The following is a 25,093-nucleotide window of genomic DNA, read 5'->3' on the forward strand; positions in this document are numbered from 1 at the left end:
GGATTTCGGGTCAACCCGCGAAATTTTTTTTATTTTTTTTTCAACCCGAACCCAACATGAACCCGAAGCAACCCGAAAACCCCCAACCCGAACATGAACCCGTATAACCCGACTCAACTCGTCTAACCCGCATAACCCGAATTTTATTAATTTTTTTTAAAATTCTTTTAAAAAAAAATTAATGAAAAAAATTCAAAAAATAAAAAATAATAATAATATTTTAATTTAAACACATAATAACAAGATTTTCGATTTAAATTTGAAAGTTTAATCGTAAAAAATTAAAAGTATATTTACTAAATCAAATAAAAAATTGTTAAAAAAATAAAAATATGCAAAATAAATATTAAATGTTGAAAATTTATCATATAAATATACAATAAATTTTGTTCAAACATACAATATATAAAAATATAGGTAATATTTTCAAAAAAAAGTTCGCGGGTCAACCCACGACCCAACCCGAAACCCGCCTAACATGGCACTAACCCGAATCCACCCAACCCGAACCCAAAAAACCCCAACTCGAACCTGATTTTTTTCGTGTTGGGTCATGTCGGGTTGGCGGGTCGTGTCGCATTTTGACACCCCTAAATTTCTGTATAATATGATTGATTATGAATATACTATGAGATTTTTTTAGGTACATGATTGAAGTTGGTAGAGGTAGGTGTTTGTGTCGTGACAAAAGACAGAACATGATAGATCATCAATGGTAAGAGCGGAGCATCCTCCGGACATAGCAGCGGATTGTGCCTAAGTGGCGGCGTGGCGCTGCCTCTAATAGAGGACGCTCACAATTTTTAAAATTATTTGCCTACTATTTATTCTTTCTATACACTTCTTCAATCCAAAATTTTCTATTTGTTTATTTATATTTCTTGTATCCGAAATTTCTCCTATATCCGAAATAACATTTATCACGGGTCGCAAATCATGAACAAGTTGTTGCGGACTAACTTTAATAAGATTTGTAGAATTTTTATATTTGACCAAATTGGAGTTTGATCATGGTCAGCAAACGAATGTTGGCCAGCACCTGATGGATCAGATGGCTTTGTATTACCGAAAAAACATGTTGGTATAGATGGGCATGAATTACTGAAACGAATGATGACCGATGAGAATAAGGAAAATGTGTACTGAAATTTGTTCGGCATTATATTTTTCGGCAACATTATGATATGAAAATGGTCGAAACCAACCTCATGCACTGTAGGAGATAAAAAGTGGACAATTATTTGCTCATACCATTGAAAATATTTGTCATAAGTGTTGGAACTTTTCAAGTTCGCAATCTTGATTTTGATGTTAACAAAACTTGTTATTGTGTTTCTAACATATTTACTCAAGTGTGAAGTTGCAAACACAAAAAGTAAGCTGAAACTGAATTTTGCACAAACTGAATTTCTGGCGAGCTTCGCTTTTTTAATGATATCTCCCAGCTGGATGATTCAAATGACAATCCGCCAACTGGACTGATTAGAAAACTCAATTTGGAACAAATTGTATCACGTCAGTTGGGCAAAATCGGATTTTATCATGGTCTAACTGATCGCTCAATTACCGAACTGATCACACGAAAACAGCAATCAGTGGTGTTCGAGCAGCTGTTGTATTTTGGTCATATCTCTCAGCTCGGTTATCAAAACGAAGCGATTCAGTATGCGTTGGAAAGCTAAGACAAAGATCTACAAATCATTCTGAGAAGTCAAAGTCTGAATCGAAGCTTATGATGCTGATAAATGACGATGAAGCTACTGGTTCTGCACAAACTGAAATCAGTCTAGCTGAAACTGAACCAGCTGCTGACCGGCTGAACTGAACCAGCTGCTGACCAACTGAACTGAACCAGCTGCTGACCAGTTGAACTGAACGACCAGTTGAGTTGACCAGAGTTGACCAGTTGACCAGAGTTGACCAGTCGGGAAAATGTCCAACAAGCTGAATTTGACCGTTGCAATCTCGGAAACAGTACAGAAACTTTTCAAACGGTCATATTCTTGTGTCTAACGTATATATCAGTGTTGGAGCCTATAAATACAATATATTGAAGAACAAACAAGAGCTTTTGAAGTGGATTCAAAACATGGGCAGTTAGCATGAAGAAATCAGCAAGTTGAGAGCACAAGTCCTTGTGTGAGGATACATTTGAGATGTCCACTGTAACTGATATATTTCTCACACACAATCACTCACACATATACAAGAGAGTTGAACTTCAAAGATTAGTTGAGTGAGTATTGCACAAAGACAATAAACTTGTGTATGTAGTCTTTGCATATGAGACATTAAACAATATGCTGATTGTGAGGTGCTGCCTACAATCTTGAGTGCTAGGAGTTCTAGTTGGGTGCGGCCCTTCCGGAATGGGTTTGTACAAGTAGTTGTATAAATCAAAGTCTTCTAGTGAATCCTTCCCAAGGGGAAGAAGGGGTGACGTAGGAGTGTTGAAATCTCCGAACATCCATAAACAAATTCGTGTCTATTTGTTTATTGCATTTACTTATCATTTTCATAGTTTTAAAGATGCATTGTTGAAGCATTTTATGTGTTCATCAAATACCAAAATATTGCATACCAAGTGTTTGATAAAATGCTTCAACTAAAATATTTTTATTCATTCAACTTGCATATATTTTAAATGGTTTACAAAATATTTAATCGGTTTCTACGAAGGATTATTTCGAGTATTTTCCGCTTGGTTTGAACACCAAACTCGATTTAATTTATCGGTGTTCAATATTTCAAGAACCGAGCTATTGTAGCTCAACGATGATCCCCATAACCGATCCTAACAATAAGTTTGTCTCGATCTCCTATGTCGCTTTCCTTGGAAAACATATCTAAACTTTCTATTCCATATAATAATTGTATTTTGATGATATTCTTTCCAATCTGTGTTGTGTTGACCAATTCTCGTAATATTATGAAGTTCAATGTTGTCGAAGGCAAACACATCACCATATTTCGTTGTCGTATGAATTAATAATTGTCTTTATATCTATATCATGTTTCTTGAAATGGTCTAATTAAATTGAACAAAAAAAAAGAAAAATTCATATAATTATCACATAATTTAAATGATCCAAAAATGCCTCATTATTGTTCATATGATCAAAAAAGTTCTTTAAAATTCTTACAGCATGAGTCGGTGAATTTGTGTAACTAAACACATTTTTCCACCTATAATTTAACAAATATGATTACATGTTGAAAATTTTACAAATAATTATAGATTACATTTGGACAACAAATTAAAAAATTATCAGGCACAATATGGAGCAACTGAAAAAATATTATCGCGTTGACTTGGAAGAGCAACAGCTGTTAACCCATCTCGGTCAGAGTTAACCAATTTAATCATGCTTCATGCTCATATCTATCAATAATAATAAAAACAGTTAAAAATACATATGACGTTTTAAATAATAAAAATATAATATTTATATTTGCAGGATATATAAAGGTCCAGCTATTGTAGATTTTCCTGTACGTGTTGCATTGGACAGCTCGCGGTATATGAATGTTAAAATTGCACATCCAGAAGATTACACACGATCAATATCATGTAGTATTTGCAAAAAAAATGAGTTTAGCATAGAACAATATTCCTTCAATAATCATCAACACTACACATCGGTATATTTCATGACAACTACTCCAAATTATTATTATCAATTTCTGTCATTCTGAAATAAGTTGTCGAAACAATAAGTTAATACAAAATATTATAATAAGAAATAAAATAACACATATAAATTTAATTGAAAAGGTTAATAAGCATAAATTTAAAAAAAAAGTTAATAATCATAAATTTAAAAAAAAATATTTAATATATGTACAAAATAAAAAATCAATATTCATTTTTCATATAAACAAATACTTGTTTTTGTATAGACAAGTAGTTCTTCTTTCTTCGTTTGAATATTTTACTTTTCCTTTTCTTTATTTATAATAAAAAAAAATTTCGATCCCACCATAACCGAACGCTGAAAAGGTTCCAGCAGCTATAAAGCAGCACCTTACAAATACATAATTCGTCACACTTCGTGGCGTTTTGTAATAGAGTGAATTTCATGTAAGACCGTCTCACGGATTTTAATCTGTGATACGGGTCAACCCTACCTATATTCACAATAAAAAGTAATACTCTTATGTATAGTTTGGTACATGTGATAAGAGAGATTGATAAATAATCCTCTCTTATCTCACGTTTGGTACATTTTTAGAAAGCTCATGATAATATCATGGGCCCGTGATAAATAATTTTATATAGGGATAAAGTATCTCTTTTATAAGATGTGATAATTTTAATCTAATGATAAAAACACCACAAATAACTTAATTGCCCTCAATATATACTAATCTTAAACCCTATTGTTTTCTCATTTCACTTGTAGGTAGAAATTAAAGTCAAATAAATATTTTTATTTATTTTATATATTATATAATATGATAAATATATAAATGAACTCGAGATAATTATATAAATGATTTGTATAAATCTCAATAAAATTATTAGTATCACTCGATTAACCTTAAAAATTTATATTTTACTTGACTCACAAAATTAAGGGCTCAATTATCATATTATATAATATATAAAATTAGGTATAAAAAAAATCGCAAGCAATGTCGACGCATGAACATATAAGAAATATGAACTCAAGCAACACATTTGAAATTATTAAATTTATTATGATAAGGTTAATTTTGTCATTACAATCTAATATATAAATTTAATCAATCTTATTAAATCATATCAAATATTAAATATAATATCATATATCTTAGTTATCCTTAACTTATCCTTAAATTATATATCATATGATTATCCTATCATGTGTACCAAACTATGCTTTAACGTAAAAAAATAATATTTTTGCATGGATAACCCAAATAAGATATCTATCTCACAAATACGACCCGTGAGACCGTCTCACACAAATTTTTATCTTTGTAATAATTTATTTATTACTACAAAACCGCCGTCATACATATTATTTTTAAAATACATTTTCTTAAATTATTATAAAAAAAACAACCTTTTCATTCATGGATGCATCGAATTTTCGAAGTCAAGAATGACGCGTAGCAGCTCAAAACAACCACAATTTTTATTTTATTTTTAGATAGCTGCTTACCTCGGTTATATATTATATTATTATTGAGGGTAACATATTAATTAATTATTAATCCAAAGAGGAAAAGTCTCCTTCCCGATGACATCATCACTTATATATATATATATATATATATATATATATATATATATATATATATATATATATATATATATATATTTCTCGAATATATATAAAAGTTCCTTGAAATTGAATAAGAAAAAACCAGGCGTGCCATTAAAATTATAATTAAATTCATCATGGCATATATGGTGGGATTATGTATTTTTTGTTTTATTAAAAAAAAACAATAACTAGCAGTGAAAGTGAAATTCAATTATTTTAAATTTTATAGTATCTTAAGTATTGAAAATAAAAAAGTTGAAGGTTGAAAATAAGAAGTTGAATATTGAAAATAATAGTTGTAAATATTGAAAATTAGTGTGCGATGATATATGTAATGATATGGACAATTCTATCCTACTCTGGGAGATTTACTCCTTGTCACTAACTAATATATACATGTATAACATTTAAAAATAGCTACAATAATTTTATTAGCATTTATAAATGGGTAGAACATAGAATTTCTTATAATAATTAAATTTTAAAATATTGATCTTTTACATTTCATACGATTCTACCACAAAAATAAGAATAATAGAAATGAAAATCTCAAACCTCAATCGTAAAAGTTTTACTATAAAAAAAAATTCACGTAAATATAAAATATTAAGTTTAAAATTTTGAGAATAATAATAATAACATAACACATGTTATATACATTAAACGAAATTAGTTTAATAATTAGTTTGGTTGATTTTGGTTAAAGTAGTGTGAAATGTAATAACAATAATAATAAAAAAAAAGACATCGTAAGAAAAGAAAGTAAAGGGAGTATCTCACCTGGTGTAAGATAGAATTGGCCGTAATGATGTATTTATTTTTGGATTATTTCTAAAAAAATTCTATAAATAGGTCTCTCAATTTGGGAAAAAAATCACAATTAAGTAACGAGAAAATTTTGTAAAGTGTGTAGTTTATAAATGTTGTCGAGCCTTCAAAAAATGATGTAAAAGCCTATAAAGCACTAAGATTCGAGAGGAAACTATGAAAATGGTGGGAAGAATCTGAAATCTGGATGACCTATTAAATAGGTTGAGTTTGAAAGTTCCGAACTCAGATTTGAAATGTCCAAATTTGACACCTCACGGTTCGGAAGCTCCATTCTTGGGTTCGGAAGCTCCGAACTCCTGTGTAGATGATGGTCATTCTGACGTGTTACTGTTTTGCTAGCTACATGGGTTCAGATTTCAGAAGGTCCGTCCCTGAGTACGGAAGTTCCGAACCGGCCAGTGGTTCCGAATTGACTGCTAAATACACACTTCGATTTGTTTAAATAATGACACTTATCCATGATTACGATTAATGACACTGTAATTATGTTTGAATAATAATTTATCAATAACTGAACCTGGATATCTTAATTGTCCCACATCGTTGGATAAATAACTTGGAATTATATATATGGGCTTAGACAATCCTTCTCTCTTGAGCTAGCTTTTGGAGTTGAATTAGGTCCAAGTTCCAATCTTAACATGTCATTTGGAAAAGTGCAAATATTCTCATTTTTCTGCATAATTGTTGCACACAATTAATATATAATAATAAATAGTAGTCGGATATTCAATTTATTATAGCACACTTAATTTCAAATTGCAGTCAATATTTCATTACTCTCGTGTACGAATAATTAATCCAATAAATTGTGACATGAATTTATGATTTTGAGTGTCAAATATTAATAACTTTGATTTGATATATTATTTATGAATATGTTAAACACGAATATCAAAATAAGAAATATAATTGCATATCATTGAAATTATAACACAGATACAAATTTTAAGTGCTAACTAAATTAAATTATATATAGAGCTATAATTTTCGTTTCGAAACAAAATGTCACGTTTTTTAGTCGATATAGGCAGGGGAGGATCTAGGATTTTGGCATTGGGGGGGCCACCTTTGCGACGGTTTTCTCTAAAACCGTCGCAATATGGCGACGGTTACAATAAACCGTCGCGGAATTTTCGACGGTTTTTGTAAAACCGTCGCTAAACCGCGACAGTTTCTATATAACTGTCGCTAAAAATTTTTTTTTAAATATTTGGGGGGCCGTGGCCGCCATATAGCGACGGTTGTTGATAAAACCGTCGCGCATTTTGCGACGGTTTCCGTCACAACAGTCGCTAAAAAATTTTTTTAAATTTTTTTGGGGGGGCCGTGGCCCCCGTTCGCCCTACACTAAATCCGCCCCTGGATATAGGTATGTATCGTCAAAAATAAATGTGCTAATTTTGAATAGCAAATAACACAAATTGAATATGCATTGATGATTTTTTTTTTATTACAGAACTAGAATTTGGATATTAGAAGAAAAAGAATTATTTTGTAGTACGAATGTGTGGTATAAACATTCAAATGTACCCACACTTTTTATTAAAGCGCGGATTTACCGACTCAAAATGGTTATTGGTAGGGGTGAGCATTCGGTAATTTTGTTACCGACCGAACCGAATTAGTCATAACCGAACCGAACCGAAATATTTAGTCATAACCGAACCGACCGAATTAATTTTCATAACCGATGAAAACCGAACCGAATTAAAATCGATTAATTCGGTCGGTGACCGAATTAACCGATTAGTTAAAAAAAATTATTTGTGATTTAACTTAAATTATATATGCAAATTTTTTGAACACTAAACTTTACACAAATGCATAAAAACATAAAATCACTCACATCACAAATATATAAGTTTTATTTGAACACAATTAATACATATTATATCGATTTTAAATTTAAAAATTAAAATATTTATAGAAATTGATAAATAAAAAAATTTATTAAATAATAATATTTATTATATCGGTTCATTCGGTTAACCGATTTCAAAATTTTGAAAACCGTAACCGAACCGAATTAACCGATATAACCGAATTTTTTTAATTTGAAAACCGAATTTCTGTATTGGCTCGGTTCGGTCGGTTAATTCGGTTTAACCGAAATCTTGCTCACCCCTAGTTATTAGTAAGGTGTCAATTCGAGTGGGTTGGGTCGGGTTGAGCAATAGTACTATTCAAAAATTGTTCAACCCAAAATCGAGTCTCCGAAAACTCTCAATCCGAACATGAACTCGAATCAACCTGATCAACCCGAAATTAAATAAAATTTTAAAAAAAAATAATTTAAACACATATTGACAAAATCTCCCTCACATATATGATTAGGTTTGAAATTATAATTGTAGAATAAAATCAATTTACTAAATCAAATAAACAATTGTTTAAAAAATAAAAAATATTCAAAATAAATATTAAATTATGAAAATTTATTATATAAATATAAAATAAATATTTTTTCAGACATACAATATATAAAAATATATATAATATTTATTAATTATATATTTTTAAAAAAAAATTAAAATTTTCGGATCAACTCGGGTCAAACCCCAACCCAACTCGATCATTTTTTTCGAGTCAACTATCGATTCCAACCCTATCTGACATGAACATGAGAACCCAAACCTGATTTTTTTTCGAGTTAAACGGTATCGAGTTGGTGGATTCTGTCAGATTTTGACACCTCTAGTTATTAGATATATGAACTTTGAATTTCAAGTTTCTAAGTTTAGAAAGCTATAATAAATTTTTTTAAAAAAAACGAGAACAGAGTTGAAAAAAATGTTTTCCCATATCCAATTAACCCATATTTTAATTTTTCAAACGTTTGTTTATTATAAATTAATTTTTAAGATCGTTTTTTTTTAAAATTATAGGTGCACGTTTTAATTTAGTTTATTTGGGAAAAAAAGAAGAAAATATTGCATTTGGATATTTTTAAAATATTTAAAGATATGATAATTAAATTAAAATAAAACTAAGTATGAAAAACAAATATAATCAAAATATATGACATAACGTTCTAACATATATCCAAATCAAATTGAATTAACCAAACTATTGTTGAAATTTTGATGCTTAATGAATGAAAATTAAGTAAATAAATTAATGTGTTTGATTGAAAAAATTCGAAACGAAGAACGAAACTTAATAAATGAATATTAAGTTCGGTGGTTCTGAATTAAACTCGAAACGAGTTCATCAAATGTTGAAAGAAATTCAAACAAGTAGTCAGAACATGTGAGGGATGAAAACCGCAAAAAAAAAAAATCGGTCGTGAACAATAGCAGGCGCGCACACATGCACGGAGCTCCGCGCATGTGAGCGCCTGCCGAGAGAACCGAGATCTCTCGGCAGGAGCTGTCGAGCTCAGCCGAGCGCTCGGCAGCACGCTCGCGCGCGCACAGGCGCGAGCGGACGCCCCTGCAGGTCTCCGTGTCCATTCGAATTTTTCTTGCATTTTTTCATTACCTTGACATTGTTTGATGATTGTGGTCAGTTACAATGGCCAAGGGATATCCCTATGAATGAAAGATCATGTCTTTTCACATGAAAAATATTAAATGTTGATTTATTGAAAATCAAAAATACATACACATTATTTTCAAAGCATTTGCGTATTGTTCTTCTTCCTTCTTCAACAAGAGAGAGTTCCTTCATTTCTTTGTGATGTGCTCATTATTCAAGAGTTGTAGTTGTATCTTGGGAGAAGATTGACACAAATCTCTAGCACATTGTGAGAGGCAAATTCTTCTTAAGAGAAAGTGTTCAACATTTGCCTCTACAAACCATTCCTTTGTTTTCTTCTTGCTTCTCCTCTCATATTTGAATACCACAAACAACAATATTAAGAAGAATTTTGGATTTTTGATCATTTGCAAGAAGAATCTCAATGACATCATCATCTACAACACCACATGCAACCGTTGCATCAGGAGAGAAACCAAAAACGTTTTCTGGTGCATATTTCAAAATATGGCAACAAAAGATGCTCTTCTATCTCACAACATTGAGTTTGTCAAGGTTCTTGAAGGAGGATCCTCCCACCGTTGCTGAAAACGAGACAGATATCAACATGAGGGCCGCTTTGGATGCATGGAACCAAAGTGATTTCTTGAGCAAGAACTACATCCTCCATGGACTTGACAATGCATTGTACAATGTGTATTGTCAAGTCAAGACCGCCAATGAACTTTGGGATATGCTTGATAAGAAATACAGGGCGGAGGATGCGGGTTTGAAGAAGTTCATTGTTGGGAGATTTCTGGACTACAAGATTGTGGACTCAAAGTCCGTGATGAGTCAAGTGCAAGAACTACAACTTCTCTTGCATAAGATTCATGCGGAAGGAATGAGTCTAAGCGAGTCCTTCCAAGTTGCTGCTTTGATCGAGAAACTACCTCCGTTGTGGAAGGATTTCAAGAATTATTTGAAGCATAAAAGGAAAGAGATGAGATTGGAGGATCTCATTGTGAGATTGAGGATAGAGGAGGAGAACAAGAGCACCGAAGCCAAGGCAAGTAAAATGGCAGCAAGGGTGAACATTGTTGAATCGAGTTTTCAAGGGAAGAAGAGGAAGTTTGAGAAGCAACCACAACAAGGCCAACAATCACCAAATAAGAAGAAGTTCAAAGACACTTGTTATAACTGCGGAAAATCGAATCACATGGCTAAGGATTGTAGGAAACTAAAGAAGGGAAATCCTCAAGCCAACGTAGTTAAAGAAAGATCGGTCATTTTAATTTTCTGAACTTGATTTGTCTGCAGTTGTTTTGGAAGAAAATTTGGTGGAAAACCCCAACGAGTCGTGGGTTGATACTGGAGCAACTCGATATATATGCTCCAACAAGAGGATGTTCTCCACATACACTCCATCGACCGGGAAAAAACTATACATGGGGAACTCCGCTACATCTGAGGTGGTGGGCACCTGAAATGTTGTACTAGTAACCCTTGTTGATACACTTCATGTACCAGACATAAGAAAGAACCTCGTGTCTGGGTCTCTGTTGGTCAAACACAGGTTTAGACTAGTATTTGAGTCTAACAAGGTTGTATTGACAAAGAATGGTCATTTTATTGGAAAATGATATCTTGACGAGAACCTTTTCAAGTTGAATGTAATGGATATACGCCAAAATTTTGTTGAAAGCAATAAAGACAAAAGTTCTATTTACTTGCTTGAGTGTTCTCATTTATGACATGTTCGTTTAGGACACGTAAATTTTACTACCTTGCAACGTTTAATGAAACTTGAATTATTGTCTAAACACAACGTCGATGCAACACAAAAATGCGAGATATGTGTTGAAGCAAAAATGACCAAAGCGCCTTACCACTCGATTGAAAGATGTACAACTCCTCTAGAACTAATACACACTGATCTTGGTTGTGAGAACTTGAAATTCCAGCAGTAGCAGCACCTAGCAAATTTCAGCAGAAGCTAAAAATTCCAGCAGAAGCTAATATTTCAGAAGCTGGTATTTTTCCAGCATATTAGAATCCAGCAACAGCAGCACGAAATTCCAGCAGACAGTTACTAATTCAGCCATGACTTGTAACTGAAGCATTTAACACGGAATAAAGATTGTTAATGACATATTGTGGCCATTAATTGGGAGGCTAACAGTCAGAATTTTGCCTATATATAACACTCTCAAACCTCTGAAATGGGTTACACAAATCTTGAGATTATCACTTGAATTTTCGAGCTAAGAGAGTGCTGATTTTAGAGCAGCAGAAACCAGTAGCAAGAACAAGCAGATTTCAGACTTCAACCGAAACACTTTTAGCAAGTTACAGTAAGTGGGCTTATATATAAATATCTTGAAACTCGTTTGATGATTTCTGATTTAAAGCAAAGTACTCTTGATTTTCGATATCTGATTTTGAAGTACTGAAACTTAGTGAACTAATGGTAGGAATATATATTCTGAACATTACTGATTACTGATTACTGGCCTCACCCCTTAGAGGAGAGAACATATAGGGGACTGATATCAGTTTAGCCATGAAATTCACGAACATGCTCAGTGCTTATTTGATAAACTTCTGATTTCCGATTACTGAATACTGACTTCTGAACACTGAACACTGATTTCCGTTATGAAAACAAGAATTTCTGTATATTTTCGTATTATTGTTCTATGAAAATGATTTCGCAAATTGGGAGTTATCTCTTCTCCCGCTTACTGAGTGACAACCATATCATTCACCCACTATAACATCTCAGATAAGAACGATGAAGAAATGTTAGAAGAAAAGGAGCAGAATCTGTTTTGGGAATGGTGAAGAAGAAGACTGTTATTCTCAGTTTCAAATTATGTTTTTCCGCTGCATCTGTAGAAGCAATGTTTTATCTGTTTTACATTTCCGCTGTAAAACATTAATGATTCGAATTTGTATCGGAAAATGAATTATTTCGTATTATCAATAAAAAGTCTGGTTTCTGAATTTTGTACTTCCGAGGCTTGTTGTTTTCGAATGTAAATTTGAGAGCAACGCCGGTGTCAACCAACCCCCATCTCGGGGCGTGACATTGGTGATTTAAAATTTGTACAAACTAGAGGAGGGAAAAGATACTACGTGACATTCATTGATGATTACACAAGCTACTGTTACGTATATCTTTTGAGGTCGAAAGATGAAGCTCTTGAAGCATTCAAATGTTATAAGAACGAAGTTGAGAATCAACTAGACAAACAAATAAAGAAGGTTCGAAGCGATAGAGGGGGCGAATACGGAGCACCGTTTGATGTATAATTCATGAAACGACTGCTCTTTATTCACCACAATCGAATGACATTGCCGAAAGAAAGAATCGAACTCTGAAAGATATGATGAATGATATGTTAATAAGTTCAGGACTACCCCAAAACTTGTGGGGGAAGCAATACTATCGGCTAATCACATCCTGAACAAGATACCCCACAAGAAAAATTACAAGTCACCTTATCAATTGTGGAAATGTCATAAACCTTCCTACAAGTACCTTAAAGTGTGGGGGTGTCTAGCTAAGGCTGAAATATCAAAGCCTAAACAAGAGCGAATTGGACCAAAGACGGTCGACTTCATATTCATCGGATATGCACATAATAGTAGTGCATATAGGTTTATGGTGCACAAATCTGAAAATGCAGAAATGAATACGGGCATGACATTTGAGTCAAGAAATGCAGTATTTTTTGAAAATATATTTCCTTGTAAAGAGAGAAAATAAAATGGTTCTAGCAAGCGAAAACTTGAGACGGAGCATGAAGGTCAAGTACCTACACATGATCCAACTCTTCATGAAAATGCTATACCATTGGAAGGCTCTTCAAAGGAGCAAGAGCCAAGAAGAAGCAAAAGGGCTAGAATCTCAAAGTTCTTTGATCCAAACTTCCATACTTTTATGTTGGAGAATGAACCAAAGAACATACAAGATGCTCTGGGTAGTTCTGAAGCTCCTTATTGGAAAGAAGTCATCAACTCTGAAATGAATTCTATTTTGTAAAACCATACTTGGGAACCAAGTGGATCTTCCACCAGGTACCAAGCCATTGGGATGCAAATGGATATTGAAAAAGAAAATGAGAGTTGATGGAAGTATTGAAAAACACAAAGCCATGCTTGTGGCCAAATGTTATAGACAAAGAGAAGGTCATGATTTATTCGACACGTATTCACCAGTTTCAAGAATAACATCCATTCGTGTGCTCATTGCTATTGCAGATTTGCATAAAATGAATGTCAAAACGGCATTCTTAAATGGTGAACTTGAAGAAGAAATATATATGGAGCAACCTGAAGGCTTCATTGTTAAAGGACAAGAAAGAAAGGTCCGTCGTTTAAATAAGTCACTATATGGACTTAAACAAGCGCTCAAGCAGTGGCACGAAAAATTTGACAAGGTAGTATTGTCAAATGGATTTAAGATTAATGAGTGTGACAAATGTGTTTACATTAAAGGCACTCGAGAATCCTATGTGATAGTATGTCTATATGTGGATGACATGCTAATAATGGGAATAGCCAAGAGTTGATGAAGGGTACAAAGAAAATGTTCACAAAACATTTTGATATGAAAGATATGGGTATTGCTGATGTAATTCTAGGGATTAAAATCTTTAGAATTCCAGAAGCAATAGTCCTATCTCAGTCTCACTATGTAGAAACAGTGTTGAAGAAGTTTAACACTTATGACTCTACCCCAGTAAAAACGCCTTTGGACGTGAATGTCCATTTGGTGAAGAATCGTGGAGAACTAGTTTCCCAACTGGAATACTCCAGAATTATCGGAGACCTTATGTACATCACTAATTATACTAGACCTGACATCGCTTGTGCAGTTAACAAGTTAAAGTCGGTTTACAAGTAATCTTAGGGATGCACACTGGAAGGCGTTGACAAGGGTGCTTAGATATTTAAAGCACACCTCAGAATATGGATTAAATTACACAAGGTATCCTGCAATACTTGAAGGATAATGTGATGCAAATTGGATTTCTGACACCAATGACTCCAAATTCACAAGTGGCTATGTATTTAGCATTGGTGGAGGATCAGTCTCTTGGAGGTCATCAAAACAAACTTGTATTGGTAGATCTACTATGGAATCAGAGTTCATAGCGCTAGATAAAGCTGCAGAAGAAGCTAAATGGCTTCGCAATTTTCTAGAGGACATTCCATGCTGGACAAGTCCATGCCAACAATCTTGATACATTGCGACAGTCAGTTGACAATTGCAAGGGCACAAAACAGTATGTACAATGGCAAGTCTCGATACATTCGTCGAAGACATAATATTGTGCGACAGTTGATCTCTAATGGAATTATATCTGTTGATTATATTAAATCAATTGATAACTTAGCGGATCCGCTTACAAAAGCATTTAATAGAGATCAAATGTACTGTCTAGCAAGAGGAATGAGTTTAAAACCTACCAAATAAAGTTTTCACAATGATAACCCAACCTTGTTGATTGGAGATCCCAAGATCTTGGTTCAATGGGACAACTAAGTTATGAGAATTTGAGGAATCACTCCTCATTCCTAAGACGATGAGTGAAGTTGCCTACAAAGGTAGTGAGGTTAAGTATTGTATTTTTAATGATTTCGTAGCTTACAAAAGCGGGGTATGTAGGATACCTTTTTGCAAAGAGATCACCTATGTACGTGTGAGAACGGGCCGCCTCGATGAAACATGTATGAAGCCAAGATGTGTTCCATGGCCAAAACTTTTTACACAACCGATAAAAAAATAGAAAAGGAAGAAAGGTTATCTTGTGGTTACAGTTGTCCATGGCCGGAATTATATTTTTTCCTAGAAGTTTAATCGGAATGAATACTGTAAAAATACATACTCCATGCTATTATTATGAGAACCACAATATTCATTTTTGTTTCATTATGATTTTTCGGTATGCTGTATCGATTATGATGAATGAGTCGAGACAGAGGTTAGATGGCCTTGCTGGATTAATGATTCAACACAATCATCAAACATCTCTTGAATTGATCTGAACTTCATTCCTAAACCCTTCAGTTTCGACACGTTGAAATTATAGTAAGGTCTGTCCAATTTCTCAAACCTGCAAAAGAAAATGCTGCAACATCTTATTCAACATGGATTCAATGATATTTGTTGGTGACTGGGGGATTCTCACCTTTTGGGAATGGGTAGTGCAGGATAGCGTGCTGATAGAATTGAAGCCAATTCATTGTTGTCCAGAACAGTTGAGCTGCAAAGATACCGCCCTTTCACGTTCTCATTCTCAAAAACAACAATATGGCTCGACGCAACGTCGTCTATGTGAACATATCCCATTCTTCCATACCACTCAAACTTCTCTGTTTCCCCTGGTGTGTGTTTTCATTGGAGACGAGCAAAAAACTAGAAGTCAGTTTTGTTCCACTCATCATTATCTTGTATTACGTTATACATGACTACGGACTACCTCTGAGCAAGCCAAGTACATCAGCTGAAGTAGAACAAAGAACAGGAGGTAAACAGGGTCCAATCACAAACGACGGCAGAACGGTCACCAGATTGATTTTATTGTTCTCACAGAATTCCCATGCAGCTTTCTCCGCCAGAGTTTTTGATATTGCATACCAAACCTAGTAGGAACAAACCCGAGAAAAAAGGCGCCCATGTCTGATATACTTACGAAAGCATATATAAAAGATATTCCAGGCTGCTACTTGTTTCAATACCTTGTGTTTTTCACACAGCTCCACAGAGCTCCAAGATGACTCATCCAATGGCACATCTGGGTCAAAATCTTCTCTTGTCCTCACTGTCGATGAAGATGAGGTTAGAACCACACGCCTCAAAGATGGATTTCTTTTGCATGAGCGTAACACATTGAGAGTGCCATCAATTGCAGGTTTCAATATTTCCGCCTGCCACGAACCAAAATCAACGTTTGTTTGGTGGAGAATATATAGGGTATTAAAATAGGTAGTATATAAAGCATGCCTCTGGATCCGAAGTAGGGTGTCCTAAAACAGGTGATGCAGTATGAAACACTCCGACACAGCCCAAGATTGCTTCATCAAAGCTGCCTTCTATCATCAGGTCTCCTCTCACCAGGCAAAGCCTTTCTTTTGCTCCATCCAGCTTCCACAGATGCCCCACTTTCTTCTCATCTCCTGATTAAGAATGACAAGAAACAGAGTAAATACTGTCAATATAATTAAAAAAAATAACACAGAAGCAAAGTTAATCTTTCAATTATGCAGCTGATTCTACCCGGATCTCTGACTGTTCCAATGACATGATAATCAGATAAAAGGAGGCGCTTGATCAACCATGAAGCTAGAAACCCAGCTGCACCAGTAACACATACTTTACCCTTCACTTCAGGCATCTGATCCAATATCCTTTTCTTTCATTAAAATTGTAGTTATATGATATGAAATTCTGTTTGGGAATCAAATTTATACACCCTTCAAAGCAATGCAAGTACTAGAGATGGTAGGTCATCTGATGTGTGTGTCTCTCATTAATCAACAAATATAAAAATAAAAGGCAACAAGGTTAGTTAGACTTAGAGTGGAGGCTTGACCTGGTTTACAGGTGTTAAGTAGGCAGAGAAGCCAAAAAGCATGACGATCATCAATGTGCTCAAATTAATGAAACATGCCAAAACTTTTAGAGAGTTGGTTCTTGTTAAATAAGAATGAATCTCACTATCCAGTTTAATATAAGCTATTCTCTATATCACAAGGATACTTCCTGCTACAAAGGAACTGTTAAAAATGGCAAAATCGTCTGCTATGAATCTCTTCGTGCCACAAGACGCATTGGTAGAAAAATGGCAGATCAAAGTTTCTCTTTGCCACTGTCCAATAAACATAGCCGTATGATCGATTAATTTGTTCGCAGCCGTTTTGCAGATTTACCACTGTGATCTTCAGATACGCCAATTGCTTGGCCATTATCATTTATCAGAATAGATTTAAATTTAAACATCCAACCAGGAAAGTCAGATTCCAAGAACAAAGATGTTGGAGTTGATTTGTAAAACGCCAGTGGGACTTGCTTGACCCTTCTTCGTATCTGCAACAAAAATTAAGCTTTAAATAAGATACTGAATTAAGAATGGCAACCAGCAAAAATATAGTGGGGTACATGAATTGCTATATTTTTTTAAAAAAATTATCATAATTTGCTAAAATTTGAAAACAACGTTATTTTGATAACAGCTTTTAAAAATTAATGAAAAACGGAAGAGCGTGAGGGAATGGCCCAAACCACTAAACTCTATCCGGGTCTCTGTATCCATCCGGGTTCGGATCGGGAAATGGAACCAGCTGCGAGGCGCAGAGAGCAAGAACGCGGACATAATCGATAGCATGACATGCATTTCCAACAAGACTGTGGGAGCCAAGTCCAACCCCTTGAAATTTCGCCACCTCAACAACGTTAATGGAACCCACCACCCACTTGGGCATTCGCCGTCTTTTTTGCTTGTAATATGTCACAATAGATGGTCTCTGCGTGAATGAACGATCGTCAAACGTGTGAGTCTGTCGCTGAGGAAAAATGGATAACAGGCGTAGGGTCGAGGAGTTTACGGCGGGGGTACTACGGTCTGCCGTCTGTGTGTTGCTGGAGGTATGCTGAGTGCCGGACCAGCCATCTCGCGATCATCCCGCTCGATGTCTTGAAGGTTAACATGCAGGTATGCCCGGAAAATTGTTCAACCATTCTACTCCCGTAATTAACTCTTTTGATTTGGATTCTTTAATTTGCTCTCTGTATGTTAGGCGTCTTAAATTTTGTCCATGGCTGTGTAAGCCTCTGTTCTTAGTACTCACTTTGTTTTTCTTCGTGACTTGTCGAAGTCGATGTGGTTTTTTATGACATTTAACTGCTTACTGGGATGCTGCTTCCAGTTTGAATAAGGATGTTTGTTTTCTTGATGATAATATGTTTGCTACCCTACCATCTGGGCATTTAGGCGAATCCGATCAATTATAGCGGCTTCCTATCGGTCCTGAAGAAGGTGGCTCTGCTCTTTGGAGAGGTTGGTTTGGGAAATTTTTGGGATATGGTTTACAAGGTGGATGTAAAAATTTGGTCTTGATGAATATTACAAGAAGCTTTATGGAGATGTACTGGTGTATCAAAAGAAGGGGGTTGTATTCTTTCGTAGCAGCGCATCAAATATTTCCCGATGTTGCCCTTTGCCCATTCGAAGATGTCAAAATGAGTCCAAACTCAGCCAACTTTTGCCGAAGGCTTGACTGATGGATTTCCGAAATTTTATGCCAGTGAAGGAATTTATGGGTAATTTCAAACTCCTTTAAGGTGGCATAGTGCCATACTGATTCTGTCGTGATCCTTATTTTGTTGCAGTTCTACAAGAGATCATATCACAAGAGACCTACTCCATTTATTTTTATAAAGTAAATGTATTTTTTTAGAAAAACATTGTGTTGTTTTTCTATTGATTAGTTATTTTTTAACCCTTTAAGAATCTTTTTATTATATATAATATAACATAAATATAGATATATTATTGTGTCGGTTTCATGTGGATTTGAAGAATGACATGGCAATGAATGTTATGCACCGCCAGTGTTTTTTAATGATAAAAATTAATTCCCAAAAATAAACTATAATCACCGGGGCTTGGTTCGATCCGAGTTGAATGCCAAAAAAACCCGACCCGTGTTATGTAATAAAAATTTAATAAACGAAACCCAAGTAAGGCCAACAAATTAATAATCAAGAACATGAACACCGACAAAAAAAACTGAGTATTCTACTCCGTCTGCGTACATTGATACGAACACCATGAAATTAGCTAAGATTACAACAAAACAATCTTCGTTTTAAGCAACAATAGAATAAATGGAATCACACCCACAAGACGCCGGTGATCATATCTATCGATCATATTTGGAAGCTGGAGATGGATTGTGATTGATTTATTATTCTGGCTGGGTGAACAATGTACAGGCATATTATATATGTATGATTTGAAGGGATGATTGATTAGCTGTAGCGCATGGTCTGGGGGAGGCCAACGTCGTCCGAGCGGGAGAGTTTGCGGCGGAGTTGAGAGGTGACCTTGAAGAAGACGTGGCGCCAGCTGCCCTTGTTTTGAAACCCGAGGGTGGCGGTTTCCTCCGCGTTCATCTCCAGATCTGCAGCGAAGGCGGGCTTCCTGGAGAGGATCCAGCCCCACCCCCAATCCCACCACTTCCTTATGGAGTCGCCGGCGTTCTCTCCCAAGGAAGAGAGCGACTTGGAGCGGCGGAATGCCCATGCCGCGGCGGCGGGACGAGAGGGCTGGATCTTGAGGTTGAGGGAGAGGGATGAGAACCTCCGCCGGATCCCGGGGCTCTCCTGCAGGCCCGGCTCCGAGACTGGGAGTGATTGCGAACCCTGGTGCATCATCTTGAACACGGACCTGCAGCTCATCATTGCAGCCCAACAGTTACTGAGGAGAGAATGAATGAATCAAGAGGCTTGGAGGAGTTGGGACAAGACAGCCTGTTTTATTTGGATTTCACACAACACCAACCATGTGTTTACCTTTTAGCTATCAACCATTTTTTATTTAATTAAATTTATTGATTATTAAACATCTTTCCCAGATTTCATGAACAAATATATATTATATATATATATACATATAAATGTATATATATATTTTTACAAATCATATTTACTATAATACACAATATTTTAGTTTGCTCCAACATAATATCTTAATTCTTCGAAAGTTTTTACGTTGCTAAATTTTCACATCTTGATTTTATGATATATAATATAATATCATTAATTTTTCTTAACAAAGAATATATATTTAACTAACATTTAAAATAAACTCAAATTCCCTTTTCAAAATTTCATCAAGCTGTTGCGTTAACGTGTGATATTCGTACATCCAAATTTCAGAAATCTCAGTGAGTCTCAATTCGAAGAGCTTAGGGCCTTAGGCTCTTGGGCACATTACGCGCTTTGAACTTCTAATTATGTCTGTCCATGTATATACACACAAACACACACACGATTATGACCCTGTCAAAGCAACACTAGTTGGTTTGGAACGTCGCTGGATTCTTTCGGAATAAGGTGCTTAAACACATAAAAAAAGTATCGTTTGAAGAATAATGTTACTTCAGACCACTGGTTCATCTAGACTTGAGGACCACATGTCATAATAGCCCAAAAAGCTTCAGAAAACAGTAGGACAACCGTTATTTTGTTTTGTCATAAAATTTGGGCAATTTCATATGCTAGATAGATCTGTTTCAGGCTAAGTACTGATTAAACTTGATGACGCAATCATAGAGCCGTCCTCCAAGGAACTCAGCAACCTCCGGGTGCTTCACCTGGTTTGAAGAGCAAGAAATGAGTACATATTCATCAGTAGCAACCGACTGTTAATATTCGAAGGAAGTTAACCTTACCATTGCAATTTTCAAGGAATCACATTTAAACTGTGCATAAAGGTTAGTCTCTATTCCACGGCCCTGACCAAAAATATCAAGACAAATATGTGAGGCTCGGAAAAATTAGTCATGTACCAACACTCAACCAAGCAACAAAGAAACACATCTTTAGTTTTCACTTTATCGAACCTCATCATCCCAAAGCACTTCCGCGGTCTAAAAGAAGGTGGATAGAACAATGCCTTAAAATTAGCCATTTGAATTTCTAACTTGGTAAGAACTTACCATCCCTTCCAAAATCACGAGGTCTGCATCACTTGCTAGGTAGGAAAGTTCTTGTGATACGCTGGTAAGATCAATAACCTGTTATAATATCAAACCATACTAAAATATCTACGGAAGTCTCATTTCAAGAAACAAAATCAGAATAGATTAAGAAATGGATTTCTTACAGGCAAATCATTACCAGAGTTGGCAATGAAAAGATTCGAAGTGTCAACTCCCAGAAGCATCCCATTCTCATCCTTCAACTGTGCATACAAACTTTTGGTGACAAACCCAACCTACTCTTTAAGCTATCATCGCACCAATACTATAACAACTCTACTACCTTTGCTAAAACCTCGATCAGTTCAGTGTATGTTATGTCATTGATAGAAGGCAAGTCATTAGCGGCCAATACAACCTGCAAAGAAATAATTTTTTCCAGCTTGAAATGACAAAACAATTTATATACACGTCTCTTCTATCATAATATAGGATATATAATATAGGTTCATAAGTCTTGAAAACGTTTAAAAAATATTCAAAAAAGACTGTCATGATGAAAACAAATTACTCTCTATCGCCGAAGATTTGCATAATGATGAAGACAACACGTATTATCTAAATGAAATTCTAGAACATTTAAAAAACAAAAAGGGTGATCACTATGACTTTGCCCAACAACAATTGAACAAGATTGTAGGGGGGACACCTCCGACGATCACCAGTCCACTTGATCAATTTGAAATTATCTCATGGATTCCTATTGAGATAGGGGACTTGTATTTATCATTCACAAATTCATCTTTGTTTATGCTACTCACTCTCAGTTTGGTCCTACTTTTGTTTCATTTTGTTACAAAAAAGGGAGGAGGAAAGTTAGTCCCAAATGCTTGGCAATCCTTGGTAGAGCTTCTTTATGATTTCGTGCTGATCCTGGTAAACGAACAAATAGGTGGTCTTTCTGGATGGCTCATACATGAATTGAATTGATTTCCGTCGTCCAAGTGAAATAACCTACTATGGACTATCCCGGTAAGGTATATTCCTCCATCATCTCTTTTTTATCCCAATCTACACAAATCCCTGGACATCGGGGAATTGAACGAATGCTGGCTTCGTGCAGAGTTCCACTATATATATTAATGGGTGGCTCCCTAAAGCCGGGTCCGTCCAACGAAAGGAATCCTGGTCTTTGCTCCTAATCTTATGAATATTCCGAAGTTGAGGATTGAGCTTTCGTGTGTCACTGATTTAGGGAATAAAAGATGATTGCCAGGAATCGCTTTCCAATCAAGATAAAATATTTACTTTACTTTCTTAGTAAAAAGACAAGCCAAACACTTGATCGACAAGTAGTAAAATATCAAATCAGACCTTTACACCATGTCGTAATAGCTCTCTTGCAAATGGCAATATACCCAAAACAACATCTGCACCAGAATTATCTACAAAGATGACAGCCTGTGCAATTGGAAAGCAAGTCAGAGAGAGTAAAATATGCATGAACGATGAGAGCAAACAATGGAAGAAAAAACCATTATTGGTCAATTAATCCCAGAAACTAACCTTTTTCCACGATTTTTGACCCCATTTTAATATGAAATTGTCCAAATCATCAATAACCCATGGTCGTGGGACAAGGTTCTGACAGCTAGCTTGAAAGGACATGCCATCCTTTGCAAACAACTCCGCTAGCTTCAATATTCAAGTGAGTTGACAAATTATGTAATGGCATTCAAAGGCTGAGCAATCAATCCAACCAGATAACTTAAAACGCAGAACTGAGGAATTATTCCAACAGGATAAAGTAAATGCAGGCTGAGGAATTAATCCGACCATATAACTTAAAAGTTAAATGGCAGTATGCTACCATTGTGCATGCTTCTAAACTTGAAAACTGATCAGCTTTTGCATGGATACATCTAACTAAATAGAAATTTCAACATTTTCTGAATGACCGCATGATTAAAAACACCCGGATCAGATTTCCAATCACAGACTACAACCTAGTCGGAAGTGAACGGTGTAGAAAGTTTAAAATTAATAAGTTGATAAAATTTAATTTGAATCTTTCAGCATCAAATTCATATTACAGTGAGAAAATCAATCGATGATGTCAGAGAAGCTCTAGAAATTTTCAGTTTCATCAGTGACAACCATCCACAGCAATCATGAGATAGAGGCTGTAATCCGATAGGCCTACAACTAAAAATTTCAAAAACTGGGGAATCTATTGTTTCTCATAAAATGCAAAGCTAAATGAGGAAATAAATTATTCTAAAAAAGCCAATCATATAATCATGCAAGTCATCATATTCCAACAAAATGGTGCTTAATTCCTACGAATCCTAGCTGAGAGCCTGACATACCTGTGCTGAGCCAAGATCAAATATGTTACCAGCAAAGATTCCTCTAATCAAATTCTCAATACGCTTTGCTTCATCTTCTATGGCATCATTAAGATGAACAACATCTTTAAACAGGGTAATCGCCTTGGCATTTTCTTCATCCTATCAATGTAAAAAATTGATCTCCTTCCACCCATTGTTAAGCAGAAGTAAAACAAAGAAGGAAGCAAACATGAAGCTCAACTAAGAACTGCTTCATCAAATCCAGAGAAGTTGATACTGTGTATAGGTGCTATCATGAGATCACTCTTGTAAATTTTTTAAATGGATAACCCTAGTCCGAAGTAATATTCAAATGTTGGACTTGGGTGGCTTGGGTTGAATCATTTGCAATCCATGATTTCGAATTTAAAAACTCAAATACATCTTCTACTTATTGACACTATAATTATACAAATCACAATGGATTTCATATAATTTTAATGTTACATGATTTGAAATTCATTATGATTAGTATAATTGTACATGAATAAGTAGGGAGAGGATTTAAATTCATTTGAATAAATTGATTTCAAATACTTCTATCCAAACACAACCAAAGTGAATCTGTCCCTCGTTGACAAAATTGCTTTTCTCAAACCCTACGAAGTTGATTAGCAGCATCAAACTCAAAATCTCAAGGTCTAAAGGAATGAAGCTGGTGTTGTTATTGACTGAAACGAACATGTGAGAAAATTCCCGACCTTGACCTTCTTGAATATATCTCTGAATCCCACTTCTCTAAGGACTAGCTCACGAAGCTGGCAAAGAAGCTGATAACTATTCCTTGTGAATAAAACAGATCAAATATACAAAAATATATAACTCGAAAACTTAACAGAATAGCTCAATTTTACGAGAGGGATCGGCATACAATGCAATCAGGCGGGCCACCATGACTTTCGGGATCTTTCTTCAAGTCCTCAAGTATTTCCTTGTATCTAGAGGGGGTGGACACACAAGTAGTCAAGAAAATATAAACAAAATAAATGCAATCAATCGAGCACAGCGAATCTCGTATGTCAGTAGTTGAACTTAATATACAAAGTCATACATCACCTTTGAGCGAACTTTTCAGCTTTGGCGGGTGCATCGGGCACCGAATCGTCACTCTGAGCGCGATTCCTGCGAAGTCATCCATAATTACAAACATGATCATGAGAAACAGATATCACAAATTAATAGTTGAAAAGAAAAAGGGAAAGTTGATACCGGAAAGAGGGGATGGAATTGGCGAAGAGATTGATCCAAGAGAGCTCGGTGGGGGTGGTCTTCTTGGGATTGTCGGAAGGGAATCTGTAAGGAATGGTGCATGCTCTGTAATTTTGCTCCAACAACACCGGCAGCGCCACCATTTCCCCCGATTTCTCCATGCCGAATTCTAGAGCATTCCCGATTGATTAGAACATGTAGTTTGATTTGAAGGTACCATAATTCACTGAGAAATAT

The 25,093-nt window shown here is 35.2% G+C and overlaps 2 protein-coding genes across 2 annotated transcripts; both read right to left on the reverse strand.

Moving 5' to 3' along the window:
* Positions 1 to 15,428: 15,428 nt before the first annotated feature.
* Positions 15,429 to 17,111, reverse strand: LOC140828358 (tetraketide alpha-pyrone reductase 1-like). The gene is made up of 6 exons (XM_073191343.1): positions 16,831 to 17,111; positions 16,558 to 16,730; positions 16,293 to 16,481; positions 16,034 to 16,196; positions 15,743 to 15,935; positions 15,429 to 15,667 (listed from the first exon to the last, which is right to left on the reverse strand). The coding sequence occupies exons 1-6, from the start codon at positions 16,946 to 16,948 to the stop codon at positions 15,511 to 15,513; spliced, it is 993 nt and encodes a 330-aa protein (XP_073047444.1). The 5' UTR covers positions 16,949 to 17,111; the 3' UTR covers positions 15,429 to 15,510.
* A 3,390-nt stretch (positions 17,112 to 20,501) lies between these two features.
* Positions 20,502 to 25,093, reverse strand: LOC140827071 (damage-control phosphatase At2g17340-like). Its single transcript, XM_073189671.1, has 12 exons — positions 24,857 to 25,093; positions 24,704 to 24,769; positions 24,519 to 24,585; positions 24,349 to 24,417; positions 23,627 to 23,767; positions 22,824 to 22,952; positions 22,632 to 22,718; positions 21,601 to 21,675; positions 21,443 to 21,520; positions 21,276 to 21,353; positions 21,009 to 21,071; positions 20,502 to 20,930 (listed from the first exon to the last, which is right to left on the reverse strand). The coding sequence occupies exons 1-12, from the start codon at positions 25,015 to 25,017 to the stop codon at positions 20,850 to 20,852; spliced, it is 1,095 nt and encodes a 364-aa protein (XP_073045772.1). The 5' UTR covers positions 25,018 to 25,093; the 3' UTR covers positions 20,502 to 20,849.

This window comes from Primulina eburnea, chromosome 3, assembly GCF_022965805.1.
Source record: "Primulina eburnea isolate SZY01 chromosome 3, ASM2296580v1, whole genome shotgun sequence".
Lineage (NCBI taxonomy): Eukaryota > Viridiplantae > Streptophyta > Magnoliopsida > Lamiales > Gesneriaceae > Primulina > Primulina eburnea.